This window comes from Malaclemys terrapin, chromosome 6 (genome assembly GCF_027887155.1).
Source record: "Malaclemys terrapin pileata isolate rMalTer1 chromosome 6, rMalTer1.hap1, whole genome shotgun sequence".
Lineage (NCBI taxonomy): Eukaryota > Metazoa > Chordata > Testudines > Emydidae > Malaclemys > Malaclemys terrapin.
Genome location: NC_071510.1, coordinates 13,353,178 through 13,367,328, shown reverse-complemented (window position 1 = coordinate 13,367,328; position 14,151 = coordinate 13,353,178). Strand labels below are relative to the sequence as shown.

Genomic DNA, 14,151 nt, shown 5'->3' with positions numbered 1-14,151 from the left:
AGATAAAGATTATTTGATGGCACTATCACTTAGGCTGATGTACTATCTATTTAGTTGCTGAATAGCTTAAACTACTTCTCCCCATCGTCAAAATCCAAGAAGCAAATCATTTCAGAGAGATGCATTCATAATAAATTCCCTTAAAATGACAGGTCTGATTCTCTCTTACGCTAAGGTTCTTTGACGCTGCTCTGGTACTCACGGTGCAGTCCCTTAGGGGCCTTATTGTAAATGGACATCAGGTCCTTTGTTACTTTCTCACTCTCTCTGTCTCTCTCTCCCACTCCCCCCCCCCCCCAACAAGGGACACGAGCTGCTGACCATTTTAGAATTTTTTTTAATTAATGCACAGAAAGGGCTAAAAAGTGGAAACTTTTTGTTTTAGTGCCATGTGAAGGAAACAGGACGGGTGCGGTCTGGATGCTCGCAGCTCTTCTAGTGCGAGGCTACCCCTTAGATGTTCACGGAACGAATGAGAGATTCAGTCTTATGAAAGAACCAGAACTGTTCTAGGAACCAGGAATAAGTTTCCCGCTGCTGATGCAGTGTCTGCTTTGCAGGACGGAGGCTTTATGAAGAACATATTGCTCTTTTTATTCCCAGGTCTCTTTTCTGGCTTTACAAAAGTGCATTGCAAATTGTACAGGGGGCCGGAGGTGTGGTGGCCTAGGGCTCTGCAGTCCTGTTTGTCCTCTGATACTCTTCCAGCTCAGTTTTTCTCTTCATGGCTAGCTGCAGCTCCTGCTTGATTGCTTGAATCTGCTTCTCTAATTCAGTGAGCTCTTGGATCACTGAGGTCTTAGCAATATTCAGGGGATCTGCTTTCCCATTCGTTGTCAGGGGTGCTGGAGTCTCTCCCCTCAGTTGGGGAAGGGGTATGTCTTGGTGCTGTCTGAGGGTCACTTCGTTTTGCCCTTCCTCACCGCATATGTATTTCCTCCGGTGACAGTTGCCTGGGTTGGCAGTGTTCCACACCGCATGCTGGCTGTTACCTGTGTTGGACCTGCACAAAGAATCACTCTTTAAAATGAAACCATAACCGTTGCAGAGAGGGCTTTTCCCTGAGGCCTGCCCAGCATTCCCCGCCTGTGCAATATCCATCATTAAACACCTGAGCTGCATTTCAGACCTCAGTGGCATTTCGATTTATTTCCCCAAAAATGGCTTTACAGAAGGGCCATGACTCCAAAAAGCTCAGCTGACCTGATTAACCTTTTTTTGATTAACCTTCTGGCCGGCACAAATCATTTTGGCCGAAGAGGAAAAATCTGAACATGCAGTAATTTATATAGCACTTTGCATCTTCAAAGGGTTTAAAAACAATGACTGATTAATCTTCCCCTGGCCACAGTGAAGTAGGTAAATACCATCATGTCCCATTTACATACACCATTTTACAGATGATGAAGAGGTTCATTTGCCCAAGGCCATAGTGAATGTCAGAGCAATGTCTAGATCTCCAGAAGTCCTGGTGCCCATGCCCCTTCTCAGATCACTAAACCATGTACCATGCCTCTTCGGTGAACTTGAGTTGCTAAGTAGACAAATAAGGAACTTCTAATATGTGGCTCCCACTGGCAGAGAAATTTGCAGTGACACTGCATCCTAGATGCTCCCACAGGGTGTCTCAAATGATCAGACAAAGCCAATCTGCCAGACTCCCTAACTGCTTGGAAACCACTGTGGCCCAGCTACTAGAGAACTTCAGTGATTCAGTCTTGAAGTTTTCCATGCTACCAAGATGCCTGCTGTGAGAAAGACACTGACTTAGTTAGCAAATGAAATCTACCTGAGCACCCAAATGACTTGCTATAACAGGAGATGTGGAAGGGTGAATCATTCTTATTAGGGATGGACCCAAACTGAAACCCAGGGTCCCCCAAATCCCCAAACACTGGGAGTTTCTTTATCCAAATCCAGATCTGGATCTGACTTTTGCAGCTGGCTCCTAATTCTGATAACGGACTGAACCAAACCCCTGCATCTGAACACTCCTGGCTGTTGAGACATTAGAAATCTGGAGCCAGATTGCAATTGGGTGATTTGGGCTTATCTTCAGTCTCAATAAAACCAGAGCCAGTGAAAATCAGGAACATGAAAAAGCGGAGTATGTCACACTGATCTCGTATGGGATCAAAGCTGAGGAGGGCTGACGGGGATTGTCTAACTAGCCTGCTTTTAAAAGGAAAACTGTCTATGGATCTGATATATCAGCTTGAGTGAAAAGTTAAAAGCATTTCGTAAGTTTCTTTTCTTTCCTTCTTTCAGTTCATTGAAACATGCTCAGCCCAATGCTCTAGGTGTACATACAAACATTTTACCAACTGCAATGTGACAAAGAGTCTGAGTGCAAAAACCTTCGCAAATCCCACTCCTGCCACCGTCAGCCATCCCTCTCTCTGCCAGGAAAAGCCAAGAAGAACAGGGTGAGCTGCATGTGGTGTAACAGGGAATAAATGGGAAATGGGCCTATTGTGGCGGACATCTCACTGATGGCATTCTGCCTCCAGTACGTTCACCGTCCAATCAGGAACTGTTAGCTGGGAGCTTCACTTTCCCTCCACTGGTGCAGTATTGGACGGGAAAAGAAGTGGTCCCAACCCATTTCAGGCTTTAAACCACAGCATGACTCCATCACTTCAGATCACACCCAGAAATCAATGGGCAGCTGGTTGGTGCAGGTTATGGCGCACTCCTCCTTAGGAACACCCCAGATGAAGCAGGTAGCCGTGTCCTGCATTCTGGGTGTATTTAGGAACAGCACTCATGAGTGACTGCCTCTATCTTTCCCGCCTCTTACAACCCAACACAAAAAGAGCCTTCACAGGGCTCGCCGGGTGCTGGTCGTGGTGGTGGGGAGTGTGAAGAGGGGACGGAGGCAGGCGCCGGTCATGGGCTCACCCATTTAGAGTTGGAGGTAAGCGGGTGCTGTGCTCGAGGCAGGTGTAAATGGAACCCCTTGCAGGCAGAGAGTGAGAATGTGCAGGTCTGCAGGCACTGTGTTAAAAGAGCCTTTCTGAAAACGATGCCTGAAGAAGATATCAGAGGACCCTCTCGAGGGAAATAACACAACACAAGTTTAATCCCATCGCTTTTCCCTTTCTGACCATTTGAAAGAGGACAGCCGCCTGGAGGAATAAGAGAGTGTTCTCGTCTAATTAATTGGGGAGCTCAGCACTGTCCCTTCCAATATTAGGACTCATTACAGCTGCGTTCCAGGTTACTGGGAGCCTTGAATTTAATTCACCAGGGTCCCGTCCACAGTGCAGTTAAAGGCTTGATAAACACAAGTGTTTTTGAACAGGCTGGTTGCTAGTAGGGTTCTAATTAGAGATGGCAAAAGTGCCTTTATATAAAAAAAAACATCCTGTGGAGGAGTCAGGGCCTTGGCGGTGTGAGCAGCACGACGTTTATTTTGCACCAGTCAGCTTCGGAAAGCAGCTCGTGCCTCCGAAAGTTGTGCTTTTGAATTGATGAAGCTGTCTTGGGGTCAAACTGGGCTTGTTATGGGGAGGAGACAGAGGAAGAGTGTGGCCAGTAGAGAGAGAGACTGGCTGGCTCTTCCAAGGGAGTCAGGCAACCTTGCCTGGGGTGGATAGAGTGGTAGATACGCTGGAGGGTAGGGATAGGATACAGAGGGACCTAGACAAATTAGAGGATTGGGCCAAAAGAAACCTGATGAGGTTCAACAAGGACAAGTGCAGAGTCCTGCACTTAGGACGGAAGAATCCCATGCACTGCTACAGGCTGGGGACCGAGTGGCTAGGCAGCAGTTCTGCAGAAAAGGACCTAGGGGTTAGAGTGGACAAGAAGCTGGATATGAGTCAACAGTGCGCCCTTGTTGCCAAGAAGGCTAATGGCATTTTGGGCTGTATAAGTAGGGGCATTGCCAGCAGATCCAGGGACGTGATCGTTCCCCTCTATTCGATATTGGTGAGGCCTCATCTGGAGTATTGTGTCCCGTTTTGGGCCCCACACCACAAGAAGGATGTGGAAAAATTGGAAAGAGTCCAGCGGAGGGCAACAAAAATGATTAGGGGGCTGGAGCACATGAGTTATGAGGAGAGGCTGAGGGAACTGGGATTGTTTAGTCTGCAGAAAAGAAGAATGAGGGGGGATTTGATAGCTACATTCAACTATCTGAAAGGGGGTTCCAAAGAGGATGGATCTAGACTGTTCTCAGTGGTAGCAGATGACAGAACAAGGAGTAATGGTCTCAAGTTGCAGTGGGGGAGGTCTAGGTTGGATATTAGGAAAAACTTTTTCACTAGGAGGGTGGTGAAGCACTGGAATGGGTTACCTAAGGAGGTGGTGGAATCTCCTTCCTTAGAGGTTTTTAAGGTCAGGCTTGACAAAGCCCTGGCTGGGATGATTTAGTTGGGATTAGGTCCTGCTTTGAGCAGGGGGTTGGACTAGGTGACCTCCTGAGGTCCCTTCCAACCCTGATATTCTATGATTCTATGATCACGTAGCCCTGCAGCTGATCCTGATCAGAAGGCTGCAGTCAATTATCAGACCCCCCCGAGAAGGAGTTGAGTGATTTCTGTAAAGGACTGGGAGAGTTTTGCTGGGAAGGAAAGTACAGCAGGAGAGGAGGCAGCTCCTGTAGTAGACCCTGGAGAGAGTCAGTCTGCAGGTACCCTGGGAATACGGATCCAGCCTGTGGAGTCCCAGAGTGGGGGAAGGACTCCAGGGAGGAAGCCCTGAAGCTGAGCCACTTGGGCAGGAGCTGGGCCTCCAAGGAGAAAGTCTGGAGGGTCATTGCTGCACGAGAGGGAAGGGTAACCCAGGAAAAGCGAAGGACCTTTTTGTTCTGTTTTCTTTGGGATTATTGTCAGTTTATTAGTGGCCTGCCTGCCTGGGGGTGCTGAGGAGGCCAGATGTGGGGTGTTGTGGAGGCTGACCCTCTCTCATCTGTCAATCAACCAAGAATTTTTTTCTTGGTGTCATTTCTGTGGCACCAAAATTTAACAAAACCCATGAGTAAGTGCTTTGATCGTGGCCACAGAGAGGATCTTTCCCGGACGCTACTCATGGAGATTTTTGCTGTAAGTGGCCAGGGTGCTATCTTGACATCTCTCTGCATCTGTACTCCTCTGTAGGGAAGGAATGCTGCTATCTAGAAGTATTTCCTAGCAGTACCACATCAAAAAGATGGTATTGTTATGACCGGTGTCACTAGGTGGTGCTGTTGCATGACGGATATGTCTGTACCACAAATGAAGGTGTGACTGTAACAGGTAGCCATATCCTTGCTAGCTTGAATTGAGCTAGGTGGGCTAAAAAAAACAGTAGTGAAGAAATGGTGGCAGGGGATAGTCCCATCATTATGAGCCCACTGAGGACTTTAGGTTGCTGCCCATGGCAGGGTCTGTGTGTTAAATCTTCACTACTCTTGTTCGCTAGATTAAAGCTAGCGCATGTATGCCTGCCCATGCTACAATCACACCTTCGTTTGTGGTGTAGATGTACCATCGTCTTTCAAATTCTTTTTCTTAGTGTGTGAGCAAGTGTTTAGTCTTAGGAAGATGTGCTGTTGTATTGTCTTTGATTATGCAATGTTCTGTGTAGACACAGGTTCTGGAGACATGCAGCTGTGCAAACAGGAGGGGAGTTTGCTCTCTGAGTTGGTCTCTAATTAGAGTCAATGCCTGAGGTGGAGTTGCTCCCTGTGACCTGGACTGAGCTGAGATTCCTGGGAGAAGGGATTGCCCTGTATGCTATTTGACCATTTTAGGACTAGAACAAGTTACACTTAAGGTATGCCTAGATTAACAGCTGGCAATGAGCATGGCAGCTGGTATTGGGTTTTGGATTTATGATTGCGGTGTGGACAAAAAATACTAGGGAATCTATGTAGCTCTGTATTAAACCAATAAGTATCCATTTTCCGCTTCTCTTTGGGCATCTAAAGAACTTCAGCCTGTAACAATATTGTTAGCTAATAGTCAAAGTACCATTTTTCTCTCTTGATTTATCTTTATCTCTGGGAGATGTTTAAGTTCATGGTCCGATATCCAGTTCCAACAGATCTAGTTTCAAAATAAGCCCTTTTAAAAAAAAAAAAAAAAAAAAAAAAAGGCACGCACAACTTACCTCTTTTCTACTCGTTTTGTCTTGGGTTGGTGTTTGTCCTCAGTGAATGAACTGTTTAACGCGCGATGCAATCTCTAGAAGAAGTGAAACGGGAATAATTAAACACAAGAAAAAAGAGCCCCCACCTCTGGGGGCAGGCAAACGACTGTCTTTGTGTGGACTCCACCTGAATGTAGCTTCTTATTTTGCACATTCCGGGATACAAACCCAATTCATTGTCATAAAGGTCTCCTATTTCTGGAGCAAGAGGTGTTGATTTCCTGATGTACACTTTTTTTAAAGACCGTCTACCAGAAAGTAATGTATCCATTAGATAAGATACCCCAAGGCAGAAAGATAAATATATTTCCCCCACTTTATTACAAGCACCGTGTCAAAGGAGGCGAACCCACATTTTTATAGATGCATAGAAAGCTTGGGAACCAATATACTGATAAACAAGATGTTACTTAGAATTCATGCTAGTTTGTAGCATATTAAAATTCAAACTGTCCCAAAGCTCAACGGGTTTTGGTTCAGGCTTTTTACACAAATGAGTTGTGTGTCTTTAAGAAAACAAACACGCACTGAAGAACAACAACCCTCCCCCCTCTCTCTTTTCATATTCTAGTATTTACAGATAAACGGTTGTCTTCGCTGAATTTGGACCTTCCAACAATGACTCAGTCCTCAGACAACCAAACGAGGTCTTCCTCGAAATGCTTTCACCTGCCTAGTGCTGTGTAAGATACAAAGGTCCACAGTCATTCTCCTTTATAACTTATTCTGTGCTACTGACAGAATTCAACTTGTTGCTGGAGTCGGGCTCTCACTGGACTTCTAGCAGTTCACTCTAGGCGAGATCCTCAGTTGGTGTAAGATGACGTAGCTCAGTTAAGGTCAATGATAGTGCCTGGTGATACACCAGCTGAGGACCTGATAGAATGGACAGAGGCAATCTCTACGTTCTAGCAAATGCTGCCTTCGCTCAATTGTATACAGAAATACAGCCCAGGAGTTTCCAGGATGGCTCCTATGATCACCTCTAGAATGTGGTAGGGCTAGAGATGCCATCTTCCTCTGGCATATGGAAAAATAAGATACAAACATTCATGGGGGAAAGAAGGGGGGAAAATACCACAAGACTGACCCTGCTCACCTTGGGAAAGGCAGTCTCACAATGCAGCTAGCACAGAAAGCTGACTGTGCAGTGTTTGGGTTATAAAACAGCAGCGATTGAGAAGCAAAAAGAAGGGGGGGAGGTGTTTCAGTTTACAATATGTACTTCGTAATTGCGAATATTTCAAGTCCCCTCTGATGCTTCTCTTTTCAATGTTAAATAATCTTGATCTCAAACTCTCATATGTAGTCCCTAGCATCCTTCTAACTCTAACCATCATTGACCTTCTCTGGACCTCTTCTGTGACTTCCTGACAGTGGCAGGACCAAATTAAACACCAACTCCAGATAAAATTGTACCATTATTCCATATCTACTGGTAGTGTTATTGTATAATTTCCTACATTGTTTTCTATCCCATTTTTAGTCCAAACATGCTGGCCTAGATTCTTATTTGTACTAAGGCCTCTTTATACTACTAAGGGGCCTTAATGTAAATGAAAATAAGGCCTCCCATTTTCAGTGCTGCTGTATATTGAGCAGCGTATGTGGAAGTCTGGACTTCTCTTGCTAATGTGCATCACCATCATCACTCCTCTGAGCCACCTAGCCCGCTTGGAGGCTACTTTGAAAACTTTGCCTGCGGGGCCATCCCAGTGTCTACTTCCTCCCCCTCCTCATTAGAGAGTGATTGACTGGTCTGAGAAATAACATTGATAATCTTTAATTGGTTCCCTTTGATACTCAATAACAGAAGGGGTGCTAGAGACACCGGACCTGCTCCGACCGAAGTCATTGGTAAAATTTGCACCGTCAACTGCAACAGGTTGTGTTAGAACAGCAAAGCTAATAATAATAATCTAGGCCAGAGTCAATGCCCATTGAAACCAACGGTAGAATTTCCATTGACTTCAGTGGCCTTGGATCAGGCTTTTACTGAACAGCTCTGGAAACATTTGATGGAATTACCAGCAAGCCTCTCGAATACGTACCTGGCTTGTATGGAGCCAGTATTTCAGCTTGGATTTCTTTTTGATTCGTGGTAGGACCAGTCTGTGTACTACATGTTCTCCAATGGTGGTGAGAATGGATAAGACAAATCCAACGCATAACATCACAAAGAGTCCGGAGAAGTGGTTAATGCCCATTTGCAGTGTCTGTGCAAAATAAAAATAAAATGCCCTCTTGGTGTATTTTAATATACATAGTACACATTGCATTTTCAAATGCATAAATATCCTCTCAGTGAGCATGCATTAGCCAAATCATAACAGGTGGATAATGGACTGATTCTCATTCACACTAAGGCCCCTTTATACCACCCTGGCTGCCTTAAGATTCTTTGCACTGTCAGAGTGGTGAAGAGGGACCTTGATGTAAATGTGAATCTGCGCCACTGATGTTTTTTCCTGGGAAAATTAGATTAGTGGCACATATGAGAATCCTATACCAGTGGTAGCTATGCTATAATCTGGAAATACTAGCACTGCTTGGCCGAACATCATCCAAGGATCAAGGACCAAGGCTTTAGTCAGCAGAGAGTCAAGAGTGAGCGTTAGTGGTTGTTTTTGGTTTTTAAAGGCAATGGTAATGATTTTCTAAGTGCAAAAGAGGGAAGTAATCAAGGAGAAACTGCAAGTAGATGTCATATTCATGGCAGCCTCAACTCCCTTAATTAACTAAGCTGCATATCCATCCTCATTTCATAGGCATGAAAGTTGACTGCAGTTAAGGAAAAGAGGAACAATTTTCTCCCCCACCCTGTAGTTTATAGGAAGTGGGTAGAATCACTTTTAGTTTGTGAGCCCTCTAGTGGTGCTTGCTGTGTTCTAAGTTTTCGAAACCAAGGTGTGTGTGTGTGTGTGTGTGTGTGCGCACGCACGTGTGTGTAGTGGGGAAGGGGGCTAGACCTTGCATGTTGTGTATATTCAGTATTACTTAGTCACGTCTATATACATGGTTATTTGAACCACCTGGGGCCCATGCGGTTCCTTCATGTTATAGTCTTTGGTGTGATAGGGAATATTATGTCTGTTCTTTAATCATTGCCCCCAAACCAGCTAAGGAATATTGCCAAGAATAAAAATCAGTGCCCATCCATTAAAAAGAGATTCCCTATGGCTGTAAACAGAAGAACAGAATATACAGGTTAGCTAACTCTGGATTTCCAATAGAGAGGTAGGACTGCGTGTCTTTAATTCACACTCTTTGGGGGATATTATATAACCCTGGAGTGTTAGGCCCTGTCTATGCTGGGGTGTTTTGCATTGCTATAACTAGATCCAAGTGCAAATTTCACTTGTCTGGACAAGTCCCTAGATTAATCTTTGGATACATTCTTGGGGTTTCTTTTAGGGTTACAATGACGTTTCCAAAACAGTAGTGGATTAGTGCCAAATCCACTGATGCTTAGTGCTGGAGGGTCTCCCCATGCATTTTGTTTCAGGAGATTTGTAGTGGAGTCTTTCCTTTTTCAGTGTTTTGAAGCACAATGATACAAGGTCAGAAGTGCCTCAAATAGGCAATAAATCCTAAGCAATTCACCCTGCTGGATTGGAGCATTTTGCAAATGCGGAGCTTCATTGCCACACAAGTATGTGACCAGTGCTATCCAGCATTGGGATGATCCATGTATTTGGGGTTCTCTGCTGAAAGCTACCTACTTACTCAACGTGCCGCTGGGCAGAATTTCTAGGAACAATGTGACTCTACTGATGAATCAGCGGTTCCAGGTGCTATAATAGGGAGTAGAAACGATTCTTCTAAAGAAAATAATTGCAAAACAGGACGGATCATGAAAAACTTAGCAGCATCTTTGGGAGTAGCTAAAAGGCCGTAAGCTAAAAGCTTCACCATCGTGGACGCTACCCCTACCCTCTCCTGGGATCCCCAGCCTTTGTCATCATGATCCTGAGAGATGTCTTAACCAGGCCAGAGAGAGGGACCCAGATGACCTTGCCATCTCTACTGGCTCCAGTTGAATCACAAACCCAACCTGGGATGAAATGGGATTGGACTTTAACAGATCCAGACCATCTCAATTAACCTCTTCTCTTTTCCCCATCTTTGAGGAGGCATTCCTTCTAAAAAACAAAACAAAACAAAACCCTCCACCTCAAGGGAAAGGGAACATGTCCCTTTTTGGAGGCCATATGCGAAGTGGTGTTGGTGTCCATGGCCAGCTATGAAGTGGTGCAGCAGCCTGTAGGCAGTAGAGATCCTTCAGTGGCCTGATCCGCTGGCTTTGTGGCTGGTTTAGGCTGCCAAGCAGCCATGTCACACCTGAGAAGCTGGGCCAGAATAATAAAACCCTGGCCAGCAAAGACCAAAACTTGTGACTAAATCATAGTCCTAATAGCAACCGCCGCCAGACAACTGAAGGGTCCAGAATGTTCATCCTTGCTCTTGTTCCATTGCAACACCTTTGAGACTGATGTGCAGAAAAAATATACTGGTTCTGATCCACAGCTGGCATAAATCAGTGTAGCTCCATTGTCTTCAATAGAAAGTGATTGGCCAGACCCTCCGTAGTGCCAAATATTTTGTCAGCCCTACTGAACTCATTCGCAGCGTAGCTGGGTACAGGCAAAAGAAATCTCAGCAATGGTGTCTCGGATGTATTGTTATTTGTTGTTTATGGTTCTTTAAATTGCTCCAAACAAGACATCTTTCTCTATTAGCCCATGAAATGCCAAAGCCAGCATGAAAAATACTTCATCTGGCGATAAAAAGAAGATAAACACAATGAAGCAGCCACCCATCAAAGGCCACACTTTAGAGAGAAATTTTAGGAATAAGTTAAACAGGACAAGTAGGAGGGGGAGAAAATAATTACCACAGAGAGTATGAAATGATTCAACACAATAACAGGTGTATGAACTATTATAAATTGCTAATTTTCTTAGTGGTTTATACTGCACAACACACAAATCAAGACAACAGAGATACAGTGCATCGTATTATACTTTGTGGTCTCATTTTACATCACCACATAGCAGAACGCCAAGCTTCACTGCTCACTATGTATAATGCCAAGTATCAGAGAGGCAGCCGTGTTAGTCTGGATCTATAAAAAGCTACAAAGAGTCCTGTGGCACCTTATAGACTAACAGATGTATTGGAGCATAAGCTTTCGTGGATGAATGCCCACTTCGTCAGACGCATGTATTCACCCACAAAAACTTATGCTCCAATACATCTGTTAGTCTGTAAGGTGCCACAGGACTTTTTGTGTATCATGCATACATGTTCAGCTCTATTTTCAGACAGAACAGAATAAACTGTTTTTTCTAGATCACAGCTCTCTTCTGAGCAGGATTGAAATGTACAACTGTGTGTCATAGGTCCTATACTGCCAGCAGAAATTCCCATATTTTTATTTGTATAATGTTTGTATTGCAGTAGCACCTAGAAGCCACAGATCTAGACCAGGACCCAATGTGCTAGGTACTGTACATCCACAGAACAAAAAGACAGTCTCTGCCTCAAAGAGTTTACAACCCAAGTTCAAGTGGTAGTAGCTGTGTTTTGGGAGCAAGAGGTTCTGAAATCTATCCCTGCTGTGGCTATGAAGTTCTGAGCAACCATTGTGGGCACTGAATTGACAACTCTGCCCAAAAGATGGCCATGGAGTTATGATGCTTTTCATTACTCGCTCCAAACTGTTTGCTGCTAAGTAATGGGAAAAACTGCAGTTAGAAAGGTGTAGAAATGCAAGAATTAGGAAAGTCTGTATCCACCTATTTATACATCCTTAGAGAGAGGGAGACGTACTAATCCCTCCCCTGCAATTCCTTGCAAAATGATAACTTTTCTAGTTTTGTGTGTGCACATGTGCATTTTCCTTTTTAAAAGATGATGGTTTGTGTTTAATGGTTCTGTGCACTCAATGCCACAAGTCACACGTAAGCAGACAAAAATATCAAGGTCGGGAGGAGAGCTGAGAATCAGCAGCAGTCTAGATATTCCTTTAAGCTTTGCCTGGAAAATCAACAAGTCCTCTTACCTTCCTGCTGAAGGAAACCATGCTGCTGTCCCTCCTCCCTCCTCTTGGCTGTATTAGATTTGATGGCTAATCTCAGTCTGCTATCAATGGACCAACCTTGACTGTTTACAAACCTCATGAGTCTTCTTTGCAAGACTTCCCAGCAGCTTTATTACAGAGACAACGTGGGTGAGGTGATATCTTCTACTGGACCAACTTCTGTTGGTGAGAGACACAAGCTTTTGAGTTTCCACAGAGCTCGTCTTCAGGTCACCTTGTGTCTCTAATATCCTGGGACCAACACGGCTACAACACTCTATACAGCAGCTTTATTGCATTCCATGATGATTTGCTGTTGAGGGCTAAACAGCAGCACTATTGATGTCTTTGTAATAACCATAAGTAATATCCTTTCTATAGCATCTTCCACCCCAGGACCTTAACGTGTTTGACGAGGATCAGTGGCTTAACTTTCACACCTCTGCGAGGTAGGAATCCTTATCCCCCACTTCAGAGGGGGTAAGCTGAGGCACACAGAGGTTAAAGGACATGCCTGTGGCTGCAGGAAGATAGCGGCAGAGAAGGCAGATCTCCTGAAGCCTAGTTCTGTGCTTAATTATTAAAGCATCCGTCCTTCACTTCCATGGGGCCTCCTGTGTGTTGGTTACTCTGTGCGCTCGCGGAAAGGATGTCGCATCAAAGTCACAAAATATATGTTTAGCCCCATTTATGTAGGTCCTCCTTAATTTGGCATGGTCAAGAACAGTAGCCACAGCACTGAGGTCCAGATCCTCAAAGGTACTGAGGTGTCCAATTGCCGTTTATTGCAATGGGAGTTAGGCACCTAAATGCCTTTAAGGATCTAGGCCTGAGACTCAAAGGGCCAGAGCTTCAGCTGGTACAAATCTGAGTAACTCCATTGAAGCCAGCCTGGCCTCAAGCATTTCCTTAGAGAAACAACCGTCTGTCTTGCTCTCAGTAGTTCAACATTGGTCTGGAAAAACATCCATGGACTTTGATAACAAATCTCTCTTCTTCCCAGCCAAATCTATAATCCAGTCCCTCTCAATAAGGGCGAAAGGAATGAGAACGAACACTCCATCAGCCCTCGCTTTGAAATCCAAGATCACTTCCTTAGCATCGCCTGCTGATGAATGAGGTGCAACATCTTTGCCTGATTCATTAAGCAATGAGCTAAATGAGACCACTTGCTTTTTAGGAAAGGAAAGTCCTTGTTCAGTTTGAACAAGCTGCTTGAAATCCAAATCGGTCATCAATTTTCCAGTGTATTCTTCTAAGCTCTTCCTCGCTTTCCCAGTCAGCAGACTTAATACTCATATATGCAGAGCTGGGTGAATAATTGATTTTTCCCCCCCCCCTTAGGTTGGCTGGCAATTAAAAAAAAAAAAATGGTTCTGGTTGAATCAAACTGTTGTGATCCAGCTGCCTCCTTCGAGCAAAATATTATTGACTTAGAACAAAAGCATTTCAGAGAAATATCTTAAAAGCAATAAATCAGAGTACACATATCTCTGGCCCTTTCTCAGGCTTACCATTCCCTGGATCTGGAAAAGCCTGGTTCTTTCTGACTCCTCCACAGAACCTGCCATGGTTTGTCTACACGGCAATGGAAGACCTGTGGCATGGCTGGCCCAGGTCAGATGACTTGGGATCACGGGGCTCAGGGTGTAGGGCTAAACATTGCAAGGAAGATGTGTGGGCTCGGGCTGGAGCCCAGGCTCTGAGACCTGGTGAGTGGGGTGGGTCTCGGGGCCTTGGCTGGAGCCCAGGCTCTCTGTCTACACTGCAATTTTTAGCCCCACAGCCCAAACCCTGCAAGCCTGAGTCAATTGACCTGGGCTCTGAGACTTGGTGCTGTGGGCTTTGTATTGTAGTGTAGATATAATCTCAGTGTCCGCCTGTTTTTCAGACAGCTGCTCACCATGGGAGTCCATGTATCTCCCCATAACCCT

The 14,151-nt window shown here is 44.9% G+C and overlaps 1 protein-coding gene across 2 annotated transcripts in view; it reads right to left on the bottom strand.

Moving 5' to 3' along the window:
• Positions 1-317: 317 nt before the first annotated feature.
• GRIN3A (glutamate ionotropic receptor NMDA type subunit 3A) overlaps positions 318-14,151 on the bottom strand; it is a 96,702-nt gene continuing 82,868 nt past the window's right edge. For both annotated transcript variants that reach the window (XM_054032317.1, XM_054032318.1), the window contains 3 exons: positions 8,187-8,351; positions 6,097-6,170; positions 318-1,003 (listed from right to left, as the gene is read on the bottom strand). In XM_054032317.1, coding sequence (XP_053888292.1) covers positions 667-1,003; positions 6,097-6,170; positions 8,187-8,351 — 576 coding nt within the window. In that variant the 3' untranslated portion in view covers positions 318-666. The remainder of the gene's footprint in view (positions 1,004-6,096; positions 6,171-8,186; positions 8,352-14,151) is intronic.